We start from the raw sequence: 24,742 nt of genomic DNA on the forward strand, positions 1-24,742 counted from the left end.
ATAAATCATACTGTTAAGTTTAAACTCCTTAGACAATTCTTAATTATAAAATTTTTAAATTGCAAATTCAATAAAATCAAAATTATAAAATAATAAACATTTAAATTGTCAGCAATAATTTAACACAATTATAGATGTAGGTTTGGCTGAAACTAAGCTATTAATGTATATGTGATGCTGATACCATGCCTCTGCCATTATGCATGTCCTCACATGTCCCTCCGCTTTTCTCCAGTTGAACTATTGAGAAATATAGTTCCTTGAGTAAACTAAGACATATTTTGGCCTTAGCTCTAACATGTCATGGAAATACTAGCTTCAGCTGTTCTTCTTCTAAATAACTTGCAACTAAGTGGCGCCGGTAACTCTTAAACACCTGTGGGAACTGACATCCTGTGATGGTTCTTAGGGATCAGATGGTCATCCATATGATCCAGAAAATGGTCATAGTTTCTGATTCATCTTTAAAATGAAAATACAGAATTAATTTTTAGTTTTTAAAGAAATGTGAGGATCCAAAAATAAAATGTATTTTGAAAAACCTTAGATTCATCTAGGAAACTTCAATGGCTGTCAGATTTCCCCTCTTAACTCTCACCCATGATTTTAGAGGTGGCACCAGCTGTGACTCTAGATGCAGCAATTCCACTTTTGGAAAGTATTGGTGCCAATTATCCATTTATCTCTTGAAAACACTATTGAGCACATGGTATGTGTGTTATGTTGCTCTATATTTGGAAAATAAATGAGACAGCATGACAGACTCAGTCTAATTTTTACATGAAGCTCACTTTCTAGAAAGAAAAGCCCAGTAACTAAATGGTTATTATTATCAGTAACGATTGATTTGTCACAATGTTTTAAGTACTACAAGAAGTCCTAGCACTAAGTCACCTAATACAGCTGGGTGACTTAACCTAGTCAGGCAATTATGACAAGACAGAAGAGAGACCTGCTGACCAGGAAGGACAGCAGCATGCCCTCGATACAGAAGCTCCACGGTCATGAACGGCGCCAATGCAGTCAAACCCTCTATTGGGGAGGCATGATTGCTCAGTGAACAGAGGTAGGCAGGTTATCAAGCTCATGTTACTGGTCTTCAACAATGAAAAGCATCTTTCTCAATTCTTTGGGGAAGCAGAAATCCATCCCCAAGTTGGGTAGAGGGGACCGGAAGTAACAGTGCCCCCCTGAGATGATAATCCACCTTAAAGTAAAGCTCCATCACTCCAGTTAGTGGTTTTCATCTCTTCACCCTACCGATACACTAGGGCGCCCACCTGGTTGGACTGGAAGAACTGGCTCAGCAAGTGATAGATGTGTGACTTCAAGCTCAGTTCAGAGTCCTATTCATAGCTGAGAAAGATGAATAGAACATTGCCTTAGTCCATTCAGGCTGCTATAACAAAATACCACTAACTGATGGCTTATAAACATCAGAAATTTACTTCTCATGGTTCTGGAGGTTCTGCCTACCAGGTCATCTTGCCCAATCTCTTACCCTACACAGATGCTCCACCAGAGAGTTATTTAGCATCTGCTTGCGCTTCAAGCAATCAAGCAGTCACACTTGCTGGAAGTCAGACCTTCCCATTTTTCTACTACTCCAGTTGTCCCAACTGTCATTAAGTTGAAATAAAAGCCTCTGTGTCCTTTAGTTTAGTGCCAGTACTGCATTTTTGGAGTGACAAAAATAAGTATATTTTTTCTTCCACAGGACTGCCTTTCAAATATGCATAGCTCTATTTATTCTTTTCCAATATAAACTCCCTAAATCCACCTATTTTCTTGAACCATTGAGCTGAGGAAAATTTTATATTTTTCCTGTGCTGGACAACTTGGTATTTAGACCCAAAGGCAATCTTTTTTTTTTTTTTTTTTTTTAAGATTTTATTTATTTATTTGACAGAGAGAGACAGCAAGAGTGGGAACACAAGCAGGGGTAGTGGGAGAGGGAGAAGCAGGCCTCCTGCGGAGCAGGGAGCCCAATGCAGGGCTCGATCCCAGGACCCTGGGATCATGACCTGAGCAGAAGGCAGACGCTTAATGACTGAGCCACCCAGGCACCCCCCCAAGGGCGATCCTTAATGGAGGTTCAAAATTAAAAAAAATAAAATAAAATCATGCATTTTTTAAGATTAGTTAGTTGACAGCAAGAAAGAGAGAGAGAGAGCACAAGCAGGGGGAGCAGCAAGCAGAGGGAGAGGAAGAAGCAGGCTCCTTGTAGAGGAGGGAGCCTGATGCAGGGCTCTCTATCCCAGGATCCTGGGACCATGACGGAGCTGGAGGCAGATGCTTAACCAATGGAGCCACCCAAGTGCCCCTAAAATCATGCATTTTTAGACTAACTATAGCAGCTTTTTATTGACATGTAGAAAAAAAGAATGTCTTTTATATAAATTTATACTTGAAAATAAAGGTATAAAATGGCCTTCCTTGATTATCTATTAAAAATCTAGATTATTTTCTAGAATTTCTGAACTCTCAATTATTTCTAAATTACTAGGTAACTCTCACCTAAAATTTCTGCTTTACATCGTGAAATATTTTATAAGGGCAATTCATTTTCTCTTCTGTTTTTTACTTGATTGAGTTAAAGCTGTTGGAAAGTGATTTGATTTCATATCTTTATGAAGTCTCTTTCAAAGTGTGCTCACTGACCAGTTGAGATAGAGAATTCAGGTTCCTTCATCCAAAGCAGAAATATTTACCCTAGACACTATTCTTGTCAGTCACCTAGTGACTAGAAAATTGGCTCATTGATAAACAGCTATTCCCATATCGGGAGGATTGACTAAAATATTGGTGTAAAATGTTTTTCATTAATAATAAAAATGAGTTCTAGTGGATCCAGAACAATGAACACTATTAGGCCAGTTTTTGAATCACTGTCATTGAAGTTTTTATTATATTCAGTTCATGAGACTGCATCCTGGATGAAGTCTCATTTTTTCTTTAGTTAGTGCCACAGTTCCTTGCACAAGGTAGGCATTCAAAAAATATTGATTACATTTAACCAAGTTGCTGTAACAACAACAGCTGTGCCTGGACTTAGCTCAGCAGGAAAATCTGGTACAGAAGAGAAAAAAAAGTCTATAACCACTGAGATAATAACTGAACTGTTGACATTAATCTTCTGTTTAACGAGTATTTCCTAAAACTGAAATTAAGGATTTGGAAATCAGGGAAGAGGATATCTAATTTGGGCAGCTTTGGTTCTTGTCTGATTTGATTCATTCTAAAAAGAGAAAGTAAAAAAAAATCTCTCTATGAAGTTTTATTTTAACTTTTAAGGCATAAAATCATTTGGTAAACATGAAGGAATATACATATTTTGATGAACAAAAGGAATTATAAACTTTTGTATTTGTTATTTTATTATATATATATACTACTTAGTAAGCCAATAAACAAATAGGGGGTATCCTTTTGTTTGATTTATTTGAAAGGAAAATTAATTATATTTTGGCTCTCAAAGGTTTTTTATATCTTGTGATAGCTCATCACTATGAGTTTTGTGAGATCTCTTCTTTCACAGTTAGAATTATTCTTTCTACATGCAAAAATAAATCTTTAAACAAATGAACAATGAATCAACATAAATTATAGTGATATAGTAAACTGTATCATAAATAATAGATGTATTTTGTTTTCTTTTCTTCATTAAAATTTTATTAAAATTTAGTTTAGGGGCGCCTGGGTGGCTCAGATGGTTAAGTGTCTGCCTTCGGCTCAGGTCATGATTCCAGGGTCCTGGGATGGAGCCCCACGTCCGGCTCCTGGCTCAGCAGGGAGCCTGCTTCTCCCTCTCCCTCTGTCTCCCCCCGCTGTTCATGCTCTCTCTCTCTCTCTGTGTCTCAAATGAATAAATAAAATCTTTAAAAATAAATAAATAAATAAATAAATAAATAAATAAATAAATAAATAAATAAATAAAATTTAGTTTAAAAATAAAAGGTTTAAAGTTCACAGCTAAATCGAAGGAAACGTACAGCTATTTCTCATAAATCCCTGTCCCTGCAAGTGTGCAGCCTCCCCCATGATCAGCATTCCCCACAAAAGTGGTACATTTGTTAAAACTGATGAACCAGCATGGACACCTCATACTCACCCAAAGTCTATAGTTTACATTGGGGTTCACTCTTGGCATTGTCCATGAGTTTGAACAAATGTATAATGACATGTAGCCATCATTACGGTATCATACAAAAGCTTTGCACTGAGTTCACATCCTCTGTGGTTTGCCTATTCATCTCTTCCAGTCCACACCACCCCTGGCAACCACTGATCTTTTTATTGTCTCCATAGTTTTGCCTTCTCCAGAAAGTCACATAATTGGAATCATACAGTGTTTAGTCTTTCAGATTGGCTCTTTTCACTTTGTAATTGTTCCTTTAAGTTTTGTCCATGCCTTTTGATGGCTTGATAGCTCATTTCTTTTTAACACTAAATCACATTCCATTGTCTGGATGTACCACAGTTTATTTATCCATTCATCTACTAAAGAACATCTTGGCTGCTTCCAAATTTTGGCAATTATGAAAAACGCTCCTATAAACATCCATGTGCAAGTTTATGTGTGAACATAATTTTTCAACTCATTTGAGTAAATACCAAGGAGCACAATTACTGGATCGAATGATAAAACTGTTTAGTTTTGTAAAAAAGCACCAAACTATCTTTCAAAGTGGCTGTATAATTTTGCGTTCTCAACAGCAATGAATGAGAGCTCCTATTGCTCCACATCCTTGTCAGTATTTGGTGCTCGTGTTCTGGATTTTGGCCCTTTTTAATTTATTGTTGTTTCTATTCGCATTTCCTTAGTACATCTGCTCTGGAACATTTTTCATATGCTTATTTGCCATCTGTATATCTTCTTTGGTGAGAGGTCTCTTAAGGTCTTTGGTTCATTTTTTAATTCAGTTGTTTGTGTTCTTATTGTTGAGATTTAATAGTTCTTTGTGTATTTTGGGTAATAGCTCTTTATCAGATATGTCTTGGCAAATATTTGCTCCCAGTCTGTGGCTTGTTTTCTCTGTCTCTTGACATTGTCTTCCACAGAGCAGAAGTTTTTAATTTTAATGAAGTCCTGCTTATCAATTACTTCTTTCATGGATCATATTTTGGTGTTGTATCTAAAAAGGCATCATTACACCCAAGGTCTTCCAGGTTTTCTTCTTCGTTACCTTCTAGGAGTTTTACAGTTTTGCACCTTATATTTAGGTCTGTGATCCATTTTGAGTTCATTTTTGTGAAGGGTGTAAGGTTTGTGTCTAAATTTGTTTTTCTGTATGTGGATGTCCAGTTGTCCCAGTACCATTTGTGTAAAAGACTGGTTTTGCTCCATTTTATTACCTTTACTTCTTTGTCAAAGATCAGTTAACTATAGTCTTGTGGGTCTATTCCCTATTTTCAGCTTCTTCATTCTGTTCCATTGGTCTGTTTGTTCTCTTACCAATACCACACTATTGTAATTCCTTTAGATTTATGGTAGGTCTTAAAGTAGATTACTATCAGCCCTCCAACTTTATTTTTCTTTTTCAATATTGTGTTGGCCAATCTGTGTCTTTTGCCTCTCCATATAAACTTTAGAATCAGTTTGTAGATATCCACAAAATAAACTCTTGTGGATGGGATTTTGACTGGGACTGCAATTGAATCTATAGATTAAGTTGGGAAGAACTGACATCTTGATAATATTGAGTCTTCCCATTCATGAACATAGAAAACCTCTCCATTTATTTAGTTCTTTGATTTCATTCATCCGAGTTTTGCAGTTTTGCTCATACAGATCTTATACATATTTTGTTAGATATAAATCTATATCTATTCTATATCTATTCTATAAGTATTATACCTAAGTATTTCATTTTGGGGGGTGAACATTTAAATGGTATTGTATACTTAATTTCAAATTTCACTTGTTGACATTTGTATACTAACCAGTATCCTGCAACCTTGCTATAATTGCTTATTAGTTTCAGGAGACTTTGTCAATTGCTTCACATATTTTACATAGATGATCATGTCAACTATGAACAAAGACAGTTTTATTTCTTCCTTCCCAATCTGTATACATTTTATTTCCTTTTCTTATTGCATTAGCTAGAACTTGAAGTACAGTGTTGAAAAGGATTGATGACAGAGAACATCTTTGCCTTATACCTGATCTTAATGGGAAGGCTTTGAGTTTCTCACCATTAAGCAGCATGATTTTAGGCCTCGTACCTGATCTTAATGGAAAGGTTTTGAGTTTCTCACCATTAAGTAGCATGCTTTTAGCTATAAGTTTTTGTAGATATTCTTTCTCAAGTTGAGGAAGTTCCCCTCATTTCTACTTTATTGAGAGTTTTTATGAGGAATGGGTGTTGGATTTTGTCAAATGCTTTTCTGCATCCCTTGATTGGATCATATGATACCCTGGGTTCATGCCCACCAAAGACATTTATTAGCTCTGTGTAGAAGTTATTTAAATTCTCTGGATCAAGTTTCATCATTTGTACAGTTGATATAAAAATTATGAAGACTGGTTTTAAATGAGTTAATATCATTCAAAATGCTTTCTACAATTTAAAGCTCTCTATAAATAGAATATTTTATTGATTTTATTTTATTATGATGGTCATGCTATTATTTTGTCTGTGCTGAATCTCTTTCTTTTGGTAAATGCTTCTCCCTAACTTCTCATGATTCTGTTGAAATTATCAAATAAGGGATTTCTCTTCCCTAACACACAGGTGAGCCCATGCCTGGAAGTTAATTAGAGATCTCATCACCCCCATGCACTGCCTAATCTCTGGTAGGCACATTACTTGGGAAGAGGTTAGCAGTGCCTTTTTAAAGATTATCATATAAACCCTGGGAGAGAAAGGACATAAGCTCTAAGGATATTTTAAACATAGATCATCCAGGCACCAGGACCATCTACATGGAGTAGCCCAACAGAAAATAAAATCTGGAGGAAAAATAGAGATGTTGATAGAGAGAAAGAAAGATGAATCTAGAGACAGAGATGGAGATACACATGGAAAGAGACACAGAGAGGAATAGAGAAAAAGAGATTCCAATTGATATTCCTCTAATCTTCTGTTCATCCAAGTATTTATTGACTATCTCATGTAGGTCAAGAATTATTTAAGGTACTGAGATGTATCAATGATCCAAGACAGATTTGCTCCCTGCTTTCATAGAGTTAATATTCTAATGAGAGTGAAAGAATGATAAATGCTTTAAAAAGGAAAAGCAAGTTAAGCAGATTATGGTAGATCTTGAACCAATCATGCTGGGAGAGGTGAAGAGTTATGAGACATGAGGTGATTTTTGATCAGTGTAGTTGATTAATCCCAGTGCCAGGGACAGTGAGTCACAAAGCCTGCTCTGAAAAGACATGGCAAACTCTTTAATTTCTTTCATACTGCTGAAAGAGAATATAATCTTTCACTCTATTAACTGTCAGTTCTGTTGCTGATTTTGACCACATATGTCCAATAGGAATCTCAAATTTAACATGTGCAAAAACTCCTAATGCCTCATCATCCTCAACAAGCTCCTCCCATCTATCTCTATCTCAACTATATTCCAGTTACTCTGGAAAATACTTGGAATCATCTGTGATTCTTCCCTTTATCTCATATGTATCACTTAAATCTAACAGCAAATCCTGTCAGCTCTAGCTTCAAAAAATTTCTAACTCTGACAATATCTCACCATCTCTATAGCTACCACCCTAAGACTAGGAACTTTAGACATATGTCTTGTTGTTTTCTCAAGATCTTTATACTAGAAGCTGGGTGAGTACATCATCTCAGTTATTCCTGCCTGCAGATTTTGATGAAATGACAAGCCATATTTCAAGACACTGAGTCCATGTTCCTTTTTTTTTTTTTTTTTTTAATACAAGAAAGGTGCCACACTCTGGGTAGTCTGGGTAGGATTTGGGCAATGCACACCCTAGGAATACAACAGGCAGCCTACAGGACATGGACAAATTCTTATTCTCATCTTCTCTTCCTTATTTTCTTCCACTTCTCGGAAGGGTTGGCTATGATTCATACTGGGGCAGTTTCCAGACCAAAAATACTTTGTTTGGATGGAACTAGAGTGTATTATACTAAGTGAAATAAGTCAATCGGAGAAAGACAATTATCATATGATCTCACCATCATGTGGAATTTAAGAAACAAAACAGAGGATCATAGGGGAAGAGAGAGAAAAATAAAACAGGACGAAATCAGAGAGGGAGACAAACCATGAGACTCTTAATCAGAGGAAACAAACTGAGGGTTGCTGGAGGGGAGGCGGCTGGGGGGATGGGGTAACTGGGTGATGGACATTAAGGAGGGCATGTGATGTAATGAGCACTAAGTATTATAAAAGACTGATGAATCACTGCCCTCTACCTCTGAAACAAATAATACATTATATGTTAATTAATTGAATTTAAATTTTAAAAATAAAAAAAAAGAATGACTTTTTTGTTTCAGATGGAAATCTTAAACTGAACCTGTGTGCTTCTTTGTCTATTACCTGTGTTACTCTTCTCACCAGGGAAAAACAAGCAAACAAGCAAACTAAAACAGGAATTTACTATTCTTGTCCCTTGGCTACTCAGGTTTTTAGATGGATTCCTCAATTCTAGGATCAGGAGGGTATCCCAGGCCTTTTCTTTTCCTTTATTTGTCTTAATTTATTTGATTTTCTTGGTTTAATCCAGGACCAAGATGCCCTGAAATATCCAACTCCTATCGCAGACAGATGGAATCATGTATCTGTGTAAAGCTGTAAAAAGAAAAAGCTCTTTAATTGTCTTTCTCAAAAATACCCAGTAAAGTTTGCAGAAACTCATTAAATACTTCAAGGTGGGGGTGGGGGGGTTGCCTGGGTGGCTCAGTCAGTTAAGTGTCTGCCTTTGGCTCAGGTCATGATCCTCAGGTCCTAGGATTGAGCCCCACGTCTCAGCGGGGATCCTGCTCTCCCTCTCCGCCCTGCTCCTGCTCTCTCTCGCTATCTCTGTCTCTCTCTCTCTCTCAAATAAATAAATAAAATCTTAAAAAAAAAAAAAAGAGGATTTCAAGGGGGAAGAAATAGAAATCTTGGAGAAGAATCCTTCTCAGGAAACTCTAAAATGCCCCTAAGAGTAAAAAACCACTCCCTCTTTACAGGGACTGATCCCTGTATTACAAATTAATTATAATGCTATCCTATTAAAAACAATTACAGAGATCTGAATGTCTCAAGCATTATCTGTTTGGAAAGGTGCCCTCACAATAAGCAATTAAATATAAAGGTTAACAACCATGAAATCTGATAAGTGAATTTAAACAGTGTTTTTGAATACAGTATGTTGATTTTTGGGGCCACAGGGTGAATACCTGTAACATCTGTAAATAAAAATGATGTTAATTAATTTTTCCACAAGTTTTTAGTGATTAAATTCAAAATATAATAACCAATTACAATCTTTTGTAATACAGGTCTATTAATGAAAATTTGGGGGGGGACAGGATAAAATTTTTCAAAATTGGGGTCCCCTTTCATTAAAATTGATAGCAAATTTTCATCTGCTAATGCTGATTCTGTAATGAGATCTTATAACATCTGTAATGTCCTTTCATGTAGATAGGTACTACCAAATACTAGTATTAATTCATAAGCATATAAAACAGCTTGACATGATGTAATTCAATTACATTAGTTGTCATCAAAATGACTTTACACAATATAAGGTTTTCATATAAGCACTGTTTTACCTTGTAATTTAGGTTGGATTCGTTAGAAAACATTATCAAGTCTGAAGCAAAAGCTAATTTCCAAAGCTATTCAGTGTCCAATATAGCAGTTGAGGGTGATTCTTCTCATTCAGAAAACTTTTCATATCAGCCCTTAGCTCAAAAAATTGCAAGAAAACATCACCACTAACAGGGAATCAAACAAATGTGCAGTAGGGTGTCAGAATATTCAGCTTTTTTGACAAAAATGCATGGAATTGATGATGGTTCAGCCCACAAGAGCAAATGAAAATTCATCAATGACGCTACTAGTTCAAGAACATATGAGAGATTCAAATATTTCCCACAAGGTACCTATAGCTGTTCCAAGCAGACTATTCGTAGAGGCTAATTCTTCAGCCGCTTTAAACGTGGCATTGACTCCACGAATAAAGAACTGAACACCAAGAGTGGCATCTGTAAACTCAAGTGCTGGGGAAACCAGGTGAAATCATTTGAATTCTTATACAATTGACTCTTAGTGTTGCTCCCAACGTCCTCAATGTTTTGAGGAATTATTCTTGCCAAAAGGCTAACAGTCTTAAAATTATTGTTTCTAGACACGCTTCTTCAGAGACAATGCTAAGGGACTGTAAGTCACTAGAATCCTTTCCATCTTCTCATCAGTTCTTGATACTGTTGTTAAATTGTACACACGTCAGGCATCAGGATGTCGAGAGTGGAAAGAAGTAGGTCCACAAGCGTGTTTTGCTTTTGTGCACTTACGTTGGGTGCTATTTCTAGAGAAGGAGCTTCTTTATAGAGTGTGCCCAACATGGATTTCTCTAAGTTGCTCCCACAGTTGGCCAGCTGCCCTCAGCATTAAGTCACAGCCTTTGTAGTTGTATAGAAACCAGCAGTCACAGCAGGTGGGGATGGATTTAGTAGCTAACACAGGTGGAGCTCTGCGGTGCCCCCAGGCTGGGCCTGAAGCAGCTGAGCAGCAGTGCTTGAGGGGTCCCAGGAAGCTGGGAGACACTGGCTGGGAGACACTGGGCACAGGACCCTTTGACATGGTCCTGAGTTAAATTTTTCAAACCAAAAATTCTATCCTCCCCTTAGCAGTTTTAAGCTCCAAAAGAATGATTTAACTTTAGGTTAACAAGAAAGAAGTCACAGGCAAAGAATGAAAAAGTGGCCTGGGTCTAAAGCTTAGGGGGTCTAACCTGCCAAAGCCCAAATGCCAGAAGATGGGAGTAGAATGAATACCTTTCTCCTTCGTTATCACATAAATGCTGAGTTTTAAATCTTATTGCTATTGTTGTGGAGTGTTTTTCCTCCCTCCATCCAGTCAAAATCAAGGAATTTGTATTAAATGCCTTGTAATTTACAATAAGAAAAAATTATTTTGTAATGAAATTGGGTGATTTATTGGTTACTTTCATTTTAAGAAAGCAATTATGAGTTTTACTTTGCAGTAACTGGTATAGTTATAGCTAAATGTAATACTGGGAATTCAGGGAATGTCATTTGATTCCATGTGGGCTTAGATTTCTGCATAAAATTCAATGTAAAGCTAAAGCTATATGTAGGTATGGTATAAAATATGAGATTTCAATTTTCATGAAAAATTTTTAACTTCAAACAAGTGATAGCAGTCCCATTTTGTCCTTCCCCATTTTTCTTTACGTCACTGCTGCTCACCTTTCCTTCCAATGGGAACTTGCTGAATTTAAGCCTTCCAAAATAGTTGGGGAACAAAGAAAAAATGCCTAGGAACGTGAACCAGAATATAATGTATGATTAATTATGCAGATTTCCTCAGGTCAGCTAGGAAATCCTAATATAGACAGTTTGAAATTAGCTCACACTTAACAGGATTTCTCACGCACATTTACTGCAGCCTATCATCACGAAGGACGATCTCCTTCTGCTTTATTGAGTCAACGCACAACCAAACTCAGTATTTTAATGTCATGATGTTTAGGGAAAATGATGAACAAGTGTTGGTACAATGACACGAAGCAAATCAGTTAAAACTCAGCAGGCTATTTGGAAACACATTTCCCCTAGCATTCTCATGCTGGAGTTTCTGAGCCGGCATCACTATATGTTCTCTATAATCCAATTTCTTTTAAAATGGCTTTCAGTTCTTTTTGTGTGTGCACTATTGATGTTAGGCATGAATGAATACAAACACTTGCACCATCAAAAACAAATAGCATTTTACCACCCGGAATGCCCTGGCAGGAGTCCAAGAAAACAAGATTTAACTCCTCAGAATGGCAGTGGGTAGACAGAATTAATGGGTGGTCTTTCCAGAAAAATGGCTTATAAACTTCACTGAAATAGTAATTTGGTGTCTTCGTATCCACATTTGCCTGCTTGCTATTGGTATCTTAATTGTTATCTTACAACAAAAATTTAGGACATTTAATAAAAAATGTAATTTGAAACTCAAAATTTTACAAACCACTATTTTTTAAAACCACAGAAGTGTTGCTGATAATTATTGATAACTTGCATTACTGACGTACTGACACTTCACTTTTTAGTTGATACTATTCAGTGTGATTCCTAGGCAACAAACGAAATTTGTTTTGCCCATACATTCAAGGATTTATAGCTACAATGGTGGAATCTTCTAAAAGTCAAACCAAGATACTCAATGAATATATTAAAAATCTACTTTGTAATGAGTAAAATCACCAGTCATAAGGACACCGCTACACGCTACACAGAAAATTCTTTTACTTAAAATTGCTGTTTTATAATGGCTACTTTATGATCTGAGGGGGAAAGTGAAATGTTCTGGGTTAGGATCTTAATATATCTTGGTTGACCAGATCTCTACGAGGCAACACTTTCCTACTTGCCAGGTGATGTCATCTCTTTGTTTAAATCACACAAATTGCAGCAATGCCCACATCAGACCAAGGCCATCAAGAGCTAGAGGCGTAACACTATCCTGGAATAATTTCCCAGCTTGAAAACACAAGCTTTCTTTCATCTGTACTTTCCCAACCATGTGTGAAGTATTTATGGAAAAAAAAAATTCTGTAATCGTTTTATTTCTTGCTAGGCTAATCAATAAACTTTGTGACATTCTTGATGTTTTAGTCACCTTGTCTCACGTAAAACTTTACAGAGCAATTTAATGTGAACTGAATTCCTCTTTTCCTGATATCTTGGAAAGTGGAAGTCTCTCCAATGGTCACATGTATCTTATATCCCTCAAACATTCCCGTAGAATGTATCAGTCTCATTACAGATTATGTCTTCCCATCAGGTTCTGAATGAGAAGGGTTCTGTGGCCTTTGGCTGAATGCCCTCAACTTGATTAGAACAATAATGTTCTGTACATATCAAATGCAAACTCACTTCTAGATACTGTGACCCCGTAAATAGCTCATAAGTGGTGCAGTATCTGAAAAAAGGATTGAGAAAAATGGCAATCTATAGAGAAGATTCTACCTCTTAACACTAACTTGTTCATTGATGGGTTCTTTGCAGAAACTCTAATATCACTTATGTTTCACTGATGCTCCACTGAGCTTGCAGCTATAGTATTATTTCAAGATCACAACAAAACCATTAAGCTCACTTATGCATTTTACCTCTCCAGTTCTATGGAAAAAATGGTTTCTTGACCTTAAAACTTGAAGAAACAAACAAATAAACAACAAAAATATTGTTCTCTTACACTGTCTTATTAAATACAGAAATCCTGGAAGATGGACATCGTTTTTTCCCTAGTTGGAAGCCTAAGGCAGGAGAAAATTCCAGAATGTCAGAAAAAGGAGGCTCTTTTTTCCTTCAATACCTGAGCACTTTCAAAATGATGGGGGGGGGGCGGAAACTCTGAAGCATTTTAAATTGTTTAAGTATTTACATGGTAATTATCCCAGTGAGTGAGAGAAAAAGAGGAAACCTCCTGTTCCTTGACAGCCATGCACTGTGAACAAGTTGCTAGCTGTCTTTGCATACATTATTCTGTCCAGACCTCTCAATTGTCCTTAGAGGTGATCTCCAGGATTGCAAGAATGCCATTTCACAGATGAGGGACCAGATTTTCTGAATATTTGCATAGTTTTTCCCACGATGATGCACTAGGTAATTTAGGGTATTTAAAGATCCCTTTGCCAGACTTTGAAGGAGGTTGTCTTTCTATTTTACCTTTACTGTAAAGTCTTGAAAAGTGTTGGTAATTACGTGCTACAACTGAACATTAATTATCCAAAACTTTCTTATCCACTAGTACCACACTGTCTCTAGTCCACTGAGATTTGGAATTAAATCCCCATCCCAAAGGGTCCAAAAAATCTAATGTCCAGTCTTCCTCTATAAAGTCTACATTATCTCTTACTATCTTCCAGGCAGGGTACCAGTGCCCACTCAAGAAGAGCAATGAGAATGGGTGCAGTTCTCTAAATGAAGCAACCGTTTTCTCCATTTTGGTCTAGTCTATAGCACTGGAATTCTGACTCACTCTCTCTGAGTTCTGAGGGATCAAGTCATCACTCTAAAACTACCACCTGCCTGTCATAATCTCCTGTGGAGAGCCTGGTACCCTGAGACAGTATCTTTTGCCTTTTCTGGGCACCAAAATCTTCTCCCAGTGGACTGGCTAGGTACCTCAGCCTGCATTCCTCCAGTCCTGATGCATTGCTTATCATCGAAGTTCCTACGTTTCTACAAATCAGAGGTTACAAAGGCCTATAGACTTTAGACAGGTAGTGTAAGTGAGTGAAGCTAGACAGACAAGCTAATGTGAACTGGTGCACAGCTGTGGGGTCCGAGGGTCTGGGGAGGAAGCTGCTACTGTGTGATCATCTGAGAATGTGGGCCCAGTGTTATAGCCTGCATGGATTTTTAAAAGAAGACAGAAATCTCAATATTTTATGTAAAATTGGTAACTAATCCAGTGGGGTTTTTTTAAAGATTTTATTTATTTATTTATTTGAGAGAGAGAGAGAGACAGAGCACAAGCAGGGGGAGGGGCAGAGGGAGAAGCAGGCTCCCCGCTGAGCAGGGAGCCAGATGCCCAGGACCCCAAGATTATGACCTGATGCTTAACAGACTGAGCCACCCAGGCACCCCTCAGTGGTATTTTTAAATGTTATGGAGACTCAAGACAGCTGGACACTGCCCACAGGTCCTCCAGTTTGACTTCTGCCTCAGATAATTACTCAGCCCTGGCTTAAAAAGTATAATTCTCATTCTCACAGTCTTCTTCTTTTTTTTTTTTTTATGCTCACAGTCTTAAAAGTCTTACTTGCAACTAGGAGAGGTGAGCCGACAATATAAATTGATGTCTGAACATTAATTTTGGAAAAGTTTGATTACCACATCAATGCATTACAAAAGTAGTCCACTCTAAGTAGTACTGGGAGATAGTTTTCCATGAGTTTCTCACGTTACTACATCCTGTGAGCAAAGACACTGACAGCCTTTGTTTCAGACAATCTGTTCAGGGATGTTTATATTGTTAACAGCCTTGGAAGAGACATACAGAGTCTCCCTCTAGAGCAATTCTAACTCCCCATTATAAAACATTCAGTTTTCCTAAACTCAGGTTTCCTCGCTAGTACTGAACCTATTATCCTATTTGTGTCATTCTGTGAAATTTGTGGATCGGGGGTCCAGTGAAAGTGGTAACACTCTGGCAATTGTTACTGTTGTGAGTGCTAAGTCCTTGGTCTCTGCCAGGGTTCATAAAACAGTGGCAGACTAACACATTTGGCTGCAAAAGGTACAATCTCAGGTTCTTCAGAGTTCTTGACAACTGATACTAGTTTTTCTTCCACTCTGAATTCTGAGTATGGTAGGTCTCTAAAATCCACAGCCTAGGGGCTCCTGGGTGACTCAGTCAGTTAAACATCCAACTCTTGGTTTCAGCTCAGGTCATGATCTCAGGGTTGTGGGATCAAGCCCCACGTCCGGCTCTGTGCTCAGTGTGGAGTCTGCTTCAGATCTCTCTCTCTCTCCCTCTCACTCACTGTCTTTCTCCCTCAAACGAATAAATAAAATCTTAAATAAATAAATAAATAAATAAATAAATAATAAAATTCACAGCCTAGTGTCTTCTTCCGTACTATTTACACATTTCCCCGAATCAATATATCCCTGTCTTGCTTTTGGAAGTACAACATTGCCTATTCTCCATTAAAACAGTCATGAGCTCCCATCATTTTAAAAACCCAAATCTCTTCCTATCTCATTGTCTCTAACTCTTTGAGGCTTCCATCTTTACCTTCAGACAACAGCTTGGTGCTAGCAATAAAATAAAATGACGAAGCAGGCAGTCAAGCTATACTACCTGGATTTGAAACTATATTTTGCCTCCTACTTGCTGTGTTACTTTGGACAAGTTATTTAATCATCTCAAGACTCAGCTTCCTTATCATATGAAATGAGGATAACAATAGTAATTAACTCCCAGTATTATTTGAGAATTAAATAAATTTATATATTTAATGTGCTTAGAATAGTATGTGGTACATAGTGAGAAAGCAATAAATGTAATCGATTATTCAACTGAATATCTCTTCAATAAATTAGTTAAAGCCTCGACCTTAAATGCAGGTTATTTGCGACTTGCGGTCTAACTCTATTATTGGCAAGCTAAATGGTGGATAATTCAGGGTTAGGTAGTGCTTGGTCCTTTCTCAATTCAAATTCTCAGCAGTTTAGAAACGTATCATTTTCATAGGCTTTCTCTTCTGAAAAAACAATCTTCTACAAATGATATGAAGGACCAAATACTAATCCCCCTCAAGTCAAACAGTAAATGAACAAATATACTGTTAAAAAGAAACCACAGGGCCATAATGGAGCCATTTAAGTTAAGGCCCCAAGTCAGTAAACCAAGACTTAATACTTAACCTAACTGCAGTTTCAACTCTCCAGGACTGTGTAACCTTTAACCAGTCAACATGGGAATTTCCTGGTCAGCCCTAGGAAGTTTACTGATAGACCCCTTCCGTTCCACCTAGGAGGGCAGCCTAGCCTAAAACAATGGATTCTTTGCTAACAATTCTCCCCACATCCCCCACCCCTCCCGTACCTTTGAAAACCTTTCCTTTCCTGTTGCTCAGTGGAACTCTTTTCTGTTTGCTACATGGGATGTTGCCCGATTCAGGAATTATGTGATAAAGCCAATTAGATCTTCAAAGTTTACTCAGTTGGACTTTTGTTATTTAGCCATTCTACAAAGGTTTTTCAAAATTGCCAAACAACTTTCGTATGGATAACTCTGTACACTCAAGATGCCTAAATACCATTACATAAACAGTAGAAGTTTTCTTTGCAGCCTTAATCAAAGTCAAGTCACCCAAATATTACTTGTCTGAAGCAATGTTTCCACTGTGCTGTGGCATTTCTAATGGTCTCAAATAACGTCACTGCTTTTCTAACACGTATCCTTTCTATTTTCCTAAGCCTGTGACAATTAAAATAAAAATTTCAAAAGGGTAAAAGGAAAGAGGAAAGCAACAAGAATCTGATTTGATTTTCCTACACTCCCTCCCTTCCTATTTCCAAGCAGCTAATCCCCTCTCAAACAGTACAATAGAACAGCTAGACATAAAGAAAAGGAGATAAAACTGGCCAGCCAGTGCATTGTTCTTGCTAATCTGCACCATTTACATAAGGGTTAGAAGGCTTGTTTTATCATTTAAACAGGCTTAAAAGCCTCTTTGCAAATGAGATTTAGTTCCTACAAAACAATGAATTCTAGCTATTTGGTGAGTTTCTGCTAGACAAGCACTGGGAGCTGACTTGGCAGTAACTTAAGCTACTTCTTTGGCCACATACTGTATATGCAAAGATTGCTTCCAGCTGCCAAAACTGAAAAGTGTCAAGCTGATTAAATTCTTTCCAGGAGGTGAACAAGATGAGGAGGAGGTTAAGAGGCCAATAATATCAGATCTTAAACTATACCTGGGCAAACTCGTCTTTATGCAGGTGCTTTAAAAGTGGCTTTGAACCTTTAGAGCCCTTAGATTCTTCCTTTGAAAGGAAACCAGTAGGGCAGAGAGCAAATGAAATTCAGAAACAGAAAGACTTAAAATTTCTCAAACTGTGTAGTGAGGACAAGCTAAACTCTTTGATTCATTGTTGGTCTGAGTGGCATTGGACACAAGGATAAACTGCAGGACTAACTCCCTCGCCAATGTTAGCACAAAGGATCTTTTCAAGGAAATGATTTTTTTTTTAAACACAGAGGAGTTACACCCTTTGCATCAAAATCTTAGATTTAAAAAATTAAGATTATGTTTATATATACTATACCTATTATTTGTTTTACCTGGCACACCTTGAACAGATGTTCAGTGTGACCTTGGCCTGAGGTTCAGCAGGGTGAGTAGCACGACCTTGGTTAAATTTGCTCCCAGAAGGTACAAGGGTAGTTACTCCCTCCATTCTTAAATCATCAAGATCCTCTGTAACAACATAAACAATTGCAGAGAAAAAATTAGCCCTAATAGAATTAATAAGAAAAGTCCATGTTTTCAGGTATCTGCCAGTAGTTAAGTAAAACATTATTATTTCTGCTTTGCAAAAATATTACCTCATGTATCAGTTATTTTTCAAATCATTTCTAGATGTAGTTGGAGACATATATAAGAAAAGATTTACAGAAGAAAAATGGTGAGAGTGAGAGCCTGAATCCGTTTAGACAATGGGTAGATCATCATCTATGACCACAGAACATGGGTCCACTACCTTTCTGTAACCGTTCAAAGAAACCACACCAAAATCTCTGCTGCAATTAGCCCCAAATGGTCAGGACTTGGTCAATGACTGCCAGCTTCCCTATTTTTGCCTTTGCATCCCACTCAGAGCCAACCAAAGACAGACATATAGTCTTCCAAACTAATTATATAAGATCATTTGTTTCTAATTAGCTTGCCTTCACAGCTTCCTCATGCAACAACCTCTATTAAGCCTTCTTTGTTTTCACTCTTAACCTTTCCTTTTTGTTTTCGTGTGGGGAGGATAATATACTTGGATAGTCATGACCAAGGTTCACTGAATCCCCTTCCAAATTTTCCCAGGTCCTCAATCAAGACTTAAAAGATCTAAGTTTCCCTTGCAATTCAGTCCTGATATAATATGTACATGATATCCTGTTTTATTCAGCGGACAAGGGCTCTGGTAAAAAGGATTCCATTTATTTGTTCTTATTTTTAGCAAAAGAGGGACATAAGGTTTCAAAAGATAAATTACAATTTTGCCAAAACATAATCCATTATTTGAGGTTATAACCTATATAAAGAGGGAAATCACTCTTTCCTGATAAGGCTATAGACTATCCAAACATCTTAGACCCCTCACAAAACAATCAGGAGTATTTCTGGTATAACTGGATATTGTAACCAACAAGTATCAAATTTTCCTGAGATTGTGACAACTTTTAGTTTAAGTCATAAACAGGCTTTCCGCCATCTGAAGACTTGTCAACAGACTCCTTCCGTAGGCAATACCAACTAAAATCTTTTCTTCTACTTGCATATGAGCAATCTGGGCAAGCCCATCGAGTCTTAACTCAATTTCATGGGAGTCATAAAAACTCACCACCTTGACCTGGTTGCAAAAGCTTCTTCCCCTTGTTTTAAAGGCAGTAACCACCACTTCAAAACTTGGTCCTTTTGCTGAGCTAGTTATATAACCTTGTCTCCTGATCTTATGGATCTGTGTTCCTCATACAACATAGACATTACTGTCATCTGAGAACACAGTACTTTTCAGTGAGCTAATTAGCCTCCATGAGACTCTGTTAGTGTCTCATCCTCACATTACTATTTACCACTGCAACACCTTGATATGCTGTTCTCCTGACCCTACCAGGAGAAGAGAACCTCACGATTTTCTTAGCTCAGTTAGGGAACTTACTATACCCCATTCAGTTTTTTTGAAGACTCCCATTGAAAAGTCTGACCTAATATTATTTGTTGGTAGATCATACTTCAAAACTTCAAACTGGAGCAGAATATGCTATTACCAATTTAAGCTTGACTTTGGAATACAGCCCTTTACGTGAAGTAAAATTACTCTAGAAGGCAGAATTAATGCACTTACTTGAGCTTGTCAACTAGACAAAAGACCACAGAGTAAATATATACACAGACACACTTTAAAATATATACATATATATGAGTTTGGGATGCTTTGGAAACAAAAGGGTCAACCCTGTTGGAATCCCCATCAAAAATGGACAAGATGTTTGAGATCCTTTTACATGAATTCCTTCTTTAAAAGGAGGTAGCGATTGTAAAAGTTGGGGCTCATGAAAAAAAGAAATAATATGGGAGCTAAAGGAAATAATCTCTAGCATATCATTTTGCCAAACAAATGGCTTTAACCAAGGTTTTGATCCTATCTAAATTCAAAAGATAAATCCTTAAAGAAATTCAAAGAGACCATTATAAAATATCAACATTTAGTCCCTCATTTTTGAAAAACATAAAATGGAAAAAATGTGGTTCTAGCTTCATTTGTATAATCTCTGGTACTCTCAAGACAGTGCTTTGTGTCACTAGATGGTTTCAAATGTATATTAGCTAAATTTCTCCATGAAACTACTCATCATAGTACAGATAAATTGGCTATTATCTTAAATTTAAGAGAGCTGAGGTATTTTTTAAGTCACATGGACTTGTCACCAGCATTAATTCTAGAAAAACTGTAAATGTGGGACATGGTCAGAAACCAAAGCTTCAAGGGCCCTTTGAACACCTTCTAATGGATTTTATATGGCTTCCACTTTCCATGAGATTTCTCTGTTTTAGTTACCGTATGTCTATAAAATTTCAGGATGGGTTGAAACATTTCTTTGTCAAAAAGCTACAGTCTTTACAATTGCTAAAAATCTGCTCAATTCTGTGTTTCTAACCTTGGGAATATAAACTTTTATATCAAGTGACCAATGCACACCTTTCACAAGAAATACTATAAAAGAAATCTGTAAGGTATTACTCCTTATTCAGAAACCATGTTGCTCTTACCACCTACAAACTTCTGAGAAGGTGGAAAGAATCAATGACGTCCTTGAAATAAAACTAACAAAGCTTTCAGAAACCCTTGAGCTCTTTTGGTCAAAGGGACTCCTACCCACCCTTAAAGCAGTAAGGTCTGCTCCCTCAGGGACATATTGTTTGCTTTGCTGTGAACTAGTAACTGCAAGGCCCGCGTGTTTAAGGATTTTACCTATGATACTATACTCATGCACACAGACATCACAATATATTACAGGTTAAGGGTACATTCAAATAGTCTTCTTAAATGGCCTCTTTATGATATTGAACTATGAGGTTTCATCTATTGGAAGATATATCGGGGAAAAAATGCTCTTGAGCCTCACTGGAAGGAATTCTATCAGATATTGTTAGCAACAGATACAGAAGTAAAACTCCCTGGAATAAGTCCTTGGGTTCACATTTCATGACTAAAGAAGCAATCCAGAATCAACCAAATTGGAAACCTGACCTAATAGGGGACATCAGCTGAAGATTCTCAGAGATTCTCTAGAAGCAGTTGATCTTCCCAGTAGATAGATGACTCAAGACTCAACTTTAGAATAATTCACTCAAGATGGTGGACAGCTCCTGCACAAGATGCGGGATCAAAACATTTGCCTAATTCCTATTTTGTTTTTATCTGCTTACTTATAAGCATTACTCATTTTCTAGAGACCCTTGGTTATTGCCCATGCATAATGGCCCTTTTTTTTTTTATTTCCCTCTTACTAAAATTAGATCAGAGCATAATCATTATAACACCAATCTCAGATTATCCCAGCAATAGCCTTCAAGCTTACTGATTGCTGGATATGCTATTCCTCACTACACCCTAATGACGAAAATCTAAAAGAAATTCTAATCTATGGGAAATGAGATCAAAGGGAATTATAACCAATGGTGTTTTCACTTGTACCTACAGGGACAAATGACCTTAAACAGATCAATTTGTGACTCTACTAGTGTCTCTCTCTTACAGAAAAAGAGAGGGACCTTCCTAAATTGATGGGCCAATTATTTGTCATCTGGACTAAAAGAAATACAAATATGTAAGCCAGCCAATGTAAGGCTTTTGTTCTAACCTCATGTCACAAATAATTCCTTTTTTCCTGGATATCCATGTGTTCCTACCAGATACTACTTTCTTTGCAGCTGGGATAATTAGTCTTGCTTGTCTCACTAATATCTCATGCACTTTAAGAATAGTATTACAAAATTTATCTGTACAAAGACACTCTAATTCTATATATCATCAAATCTGGAAATTACAATTGAGACACAAGCTCCAAAATGAGGCTACCTTTGATTATTCAAGCACATTACCTACAGGTTACCAATTCAGAATTTATACAAACAATCAAAGCAGTGTTTCCAATAATAAGAATCATACAAACAAAAGACTGTAAGACATGTGTTATTATAACTTTGGCAGAAGTTATAAAATTATACCACTTATAATCTAGATGGAATATAGATCAATCTCAATTCCTTGGCAAGACTAGTAATAGACAATGTAGATTTCTTGTTCACTAGTCATGATGGTATCTGTGCCATTTCTAATACTTCTTGCTGTACTTGGCTCAATGAAGCACATAAGTTAGAGAAGGCAATATATTATCTTAAGGAAAAGAGCTATTTGGCTCTGTAAGATTGATCTTTATGACCTGTGGGATTATTCTCTTGGCCTTGGTTAGACATTCAGATTTCTGGTTCTGAAGAATCTTTTTTTTTTTTTTAAAGATTTTATTTATTTTTTAGAGAGCGAGCGAGAGAGAAACAGCATGAGAGGGGAGAGGGTCAGAGGGAGAAGCAGGCTCCCCGCTGAGCCGGGAGCCCGATGTGGGACTCGATCCCAGGACCCTGGGATCATGACCTGAGCTGAAGCCAGACACTTAACCATCTGAGCCACCCAGGCGCCCGGTTCTGAAGAATCTTAAATGGAATTTTAATTATTCTTGTTTATGTCACAGTGGTCATGATACCAGTCCATTTAACTTTATCACTTAATACTTAGTGCAAGTTTTAAATGCTTCTATTAGCCACTTTCTTACCAGATGATCACCATGATGATACAACATCAAAAAGATTAAGAAGCCCTTGTGATACAATTGATTATGGAGACAAGTGAACAATCATCAACAATCATCTGAAGATGTGGATCTTTTGGCCAACTTCCTGAATAAAAGAGGGGACTTAGAGACTGAACATACAGACAGCAGAAAGATCATACAGGACATTAGAACACTATCCACAACCTCTGTTGGAATCAACCAGTGAAGCCTCAGCAGCAGTTACCCCCAAAACATTCAGGACTTGGTTCATAAAGGCCAGCTTTCCTCCTTTTATTTCCATTTCTAACTCAGAACCAATCAGAGAATGTCAAATATGCTCTCCAAACCAAGTGCATAAGGCAGTCTGCTTCTAGTTAACTTGCCTCCAGGTTCCCCATGCCAACAGCTTCCAATCAAAACGTACCTCAAGCCATCCGTCCACCCCATCCCCTCCCCCAACAAACAGTAGAATCTCCATGCCAGAATTCTCTTTGTACTTGCAAATTCAAGAGGGGTATTTCATAAAGCCTTTTGAAGATAGCCCAACCACCCTATCCCCATCTGGGTATCATCCTTTTTTTCTAGCTCAGAATAACTATCACACTGTGGGAGAAAAAGAGAACCCTAGAGTGAGAAGCCTGCTAGAATTTACTTGCTGGTTCATTGGAGACTTTAGGGTGCTGTAAGCCAAGTACCCGAGCAGCTGTGGTGGCTGTGAACTGTCCAATGAAGTTGTGATGATGGTAGGGCAACTGGCTCTTGAAATCTTGGGAGAAGCCTTACTCTGAGAAATCCTCATCCTTTCATTCCTTACCAATATTAGTTCTGCCACAGAAGGTCAATAAGCTCCTAAAAACTATGGAGTACTTGTCAAGCTTTAAAGGGTGATACAACTATAAAGAATCCTGTATCCTATTTAGTCATGGAAGAATACTAATAATCTATGTTTAGTTTGCAAAGGAAAAAAAAATACAAATCTAGGTCTCCATAGCTCCATCTCCTTAACAACTTTATTATAGGGAGCAGTTGTCTAGGATTAAATAAATCAAAAGAAGGAAACAGAAATGCCTAAACTTTAAAAATTTTGGAAGGTTTACACAAATTGAAAAAGAGAGAAAAAAACAAATTAAGGAATTTGAGAAAGATCCTGTCCAGGGAATTTTCTTTTTTTTTTTTTTTTAAGATTTTATTTATTTATTTGACACAGAGACAGCGAGGGAGGGAACACAAGCTGGGGGAGTGGCAGAGGGAGAAGCAGGCTTCCTGCAGAGCAGGAAGCCGACACGTGGCTTGATCCCAGGACTCTGGGATCATGACCTGAGCTGAAGGCAGACGCTTAACAACTGAGCCACCTTGGCACCCCCAAGGAATTTTCAATACCGGATAAGTCAAGGGAAGAAATGCCGAGCGCATTTCCTAAGTATAGAAAACTTAGAATCTGAGAACATCAATGGTATCAATGTTTCCTTCTTCTTTTCTTCCTTCCCTCCTTCTTCTCTCCCTCACTCACTCTTTTCCTCCCTCCCTCTTCCTCTTTGTCCTTCCTTCCCTCCTTTCTTCCTTTCTTTACTTCCTTCCTTCTTTCCTTCTTTTCTTCCCTTTGGGCCTTTTTTCTAAATAAAATATTCTCTAAGATATTCCCCCACAATAGGCAGCCCAGTGTTGTAGATAAAGTCGATATATCATATACCATCTTTGTGGTAAGTAGATACAAATTCAGTCTATTAAGGAGAGACTCCAGGCAACTAGAAATTTCTTTAAAGCAATCAGGAATACATTTTTCATCCGAGAATCTCATGAGTCCTAAGACAACAGTGGTAGAGAAAGATTATGTAAAAATAATCTGATGGAAATTTTAAAAAATATTCTTGGCTCCATTTTGATACTTTGAAATCTAACTATCTAGTGGATGTTAATGTCTACTTAAGAAGGTAGGTAACTCTAATATAATGTGATTAGCCCT

General features: G+C 37.3%; 1 protein-coding gene across 1 annotated transcript in view; it reads right to left on the reverse strand.

The window, feature by feature from the left end:
- The window catches only part of LOC135364024 (uncharacterized protein C8orf34-like), a 111,388-nt gene extending 87,810 nt beyond the window's left edge, over window positions 1–23,578 (reverse strand). Inside the window, exons 1-3 of the mRNA XM_064587501.1 lie at window positions 23,432–23,578; window positions 19,791–19,803; window positions 18,016–18,151 (exon numbers count right to left, since the gene is read on the reverse strand). Coding sequence (XP_064443571.1) covers window positions 18,016–18,151; window positions 19,791–19,803; window positions 23,432–23,578 — 296 coding nt within the window. The remainder of the gene's footprint in view (window positions 1–18,015; window positions 18,152–19,790; window positions 19,804–23,431) is intronic.
- Between the last annotated feature and the right edge of the window lie 1,164 nt (window positions 23,579–24,742).

Source organism: Mirounga angustirostris, unplaced genomic scaffold, assembly GCF_029215605.1.
Source record: "Mirounga angustirostris isolate CCGP_5_RB_7025 unplaced genomic scaffold, mMirAng1.0.hap1 SCAF_4, whole genome shotgun sequence".
In the NCBI taxonomy this organism is placed as follows: domain Eukaryota; kingdom Metazoa; phylum Chordata; class Mammalia; order Carnivora; family Phocidae; genus Mirounga; species Mirounga angustirostris.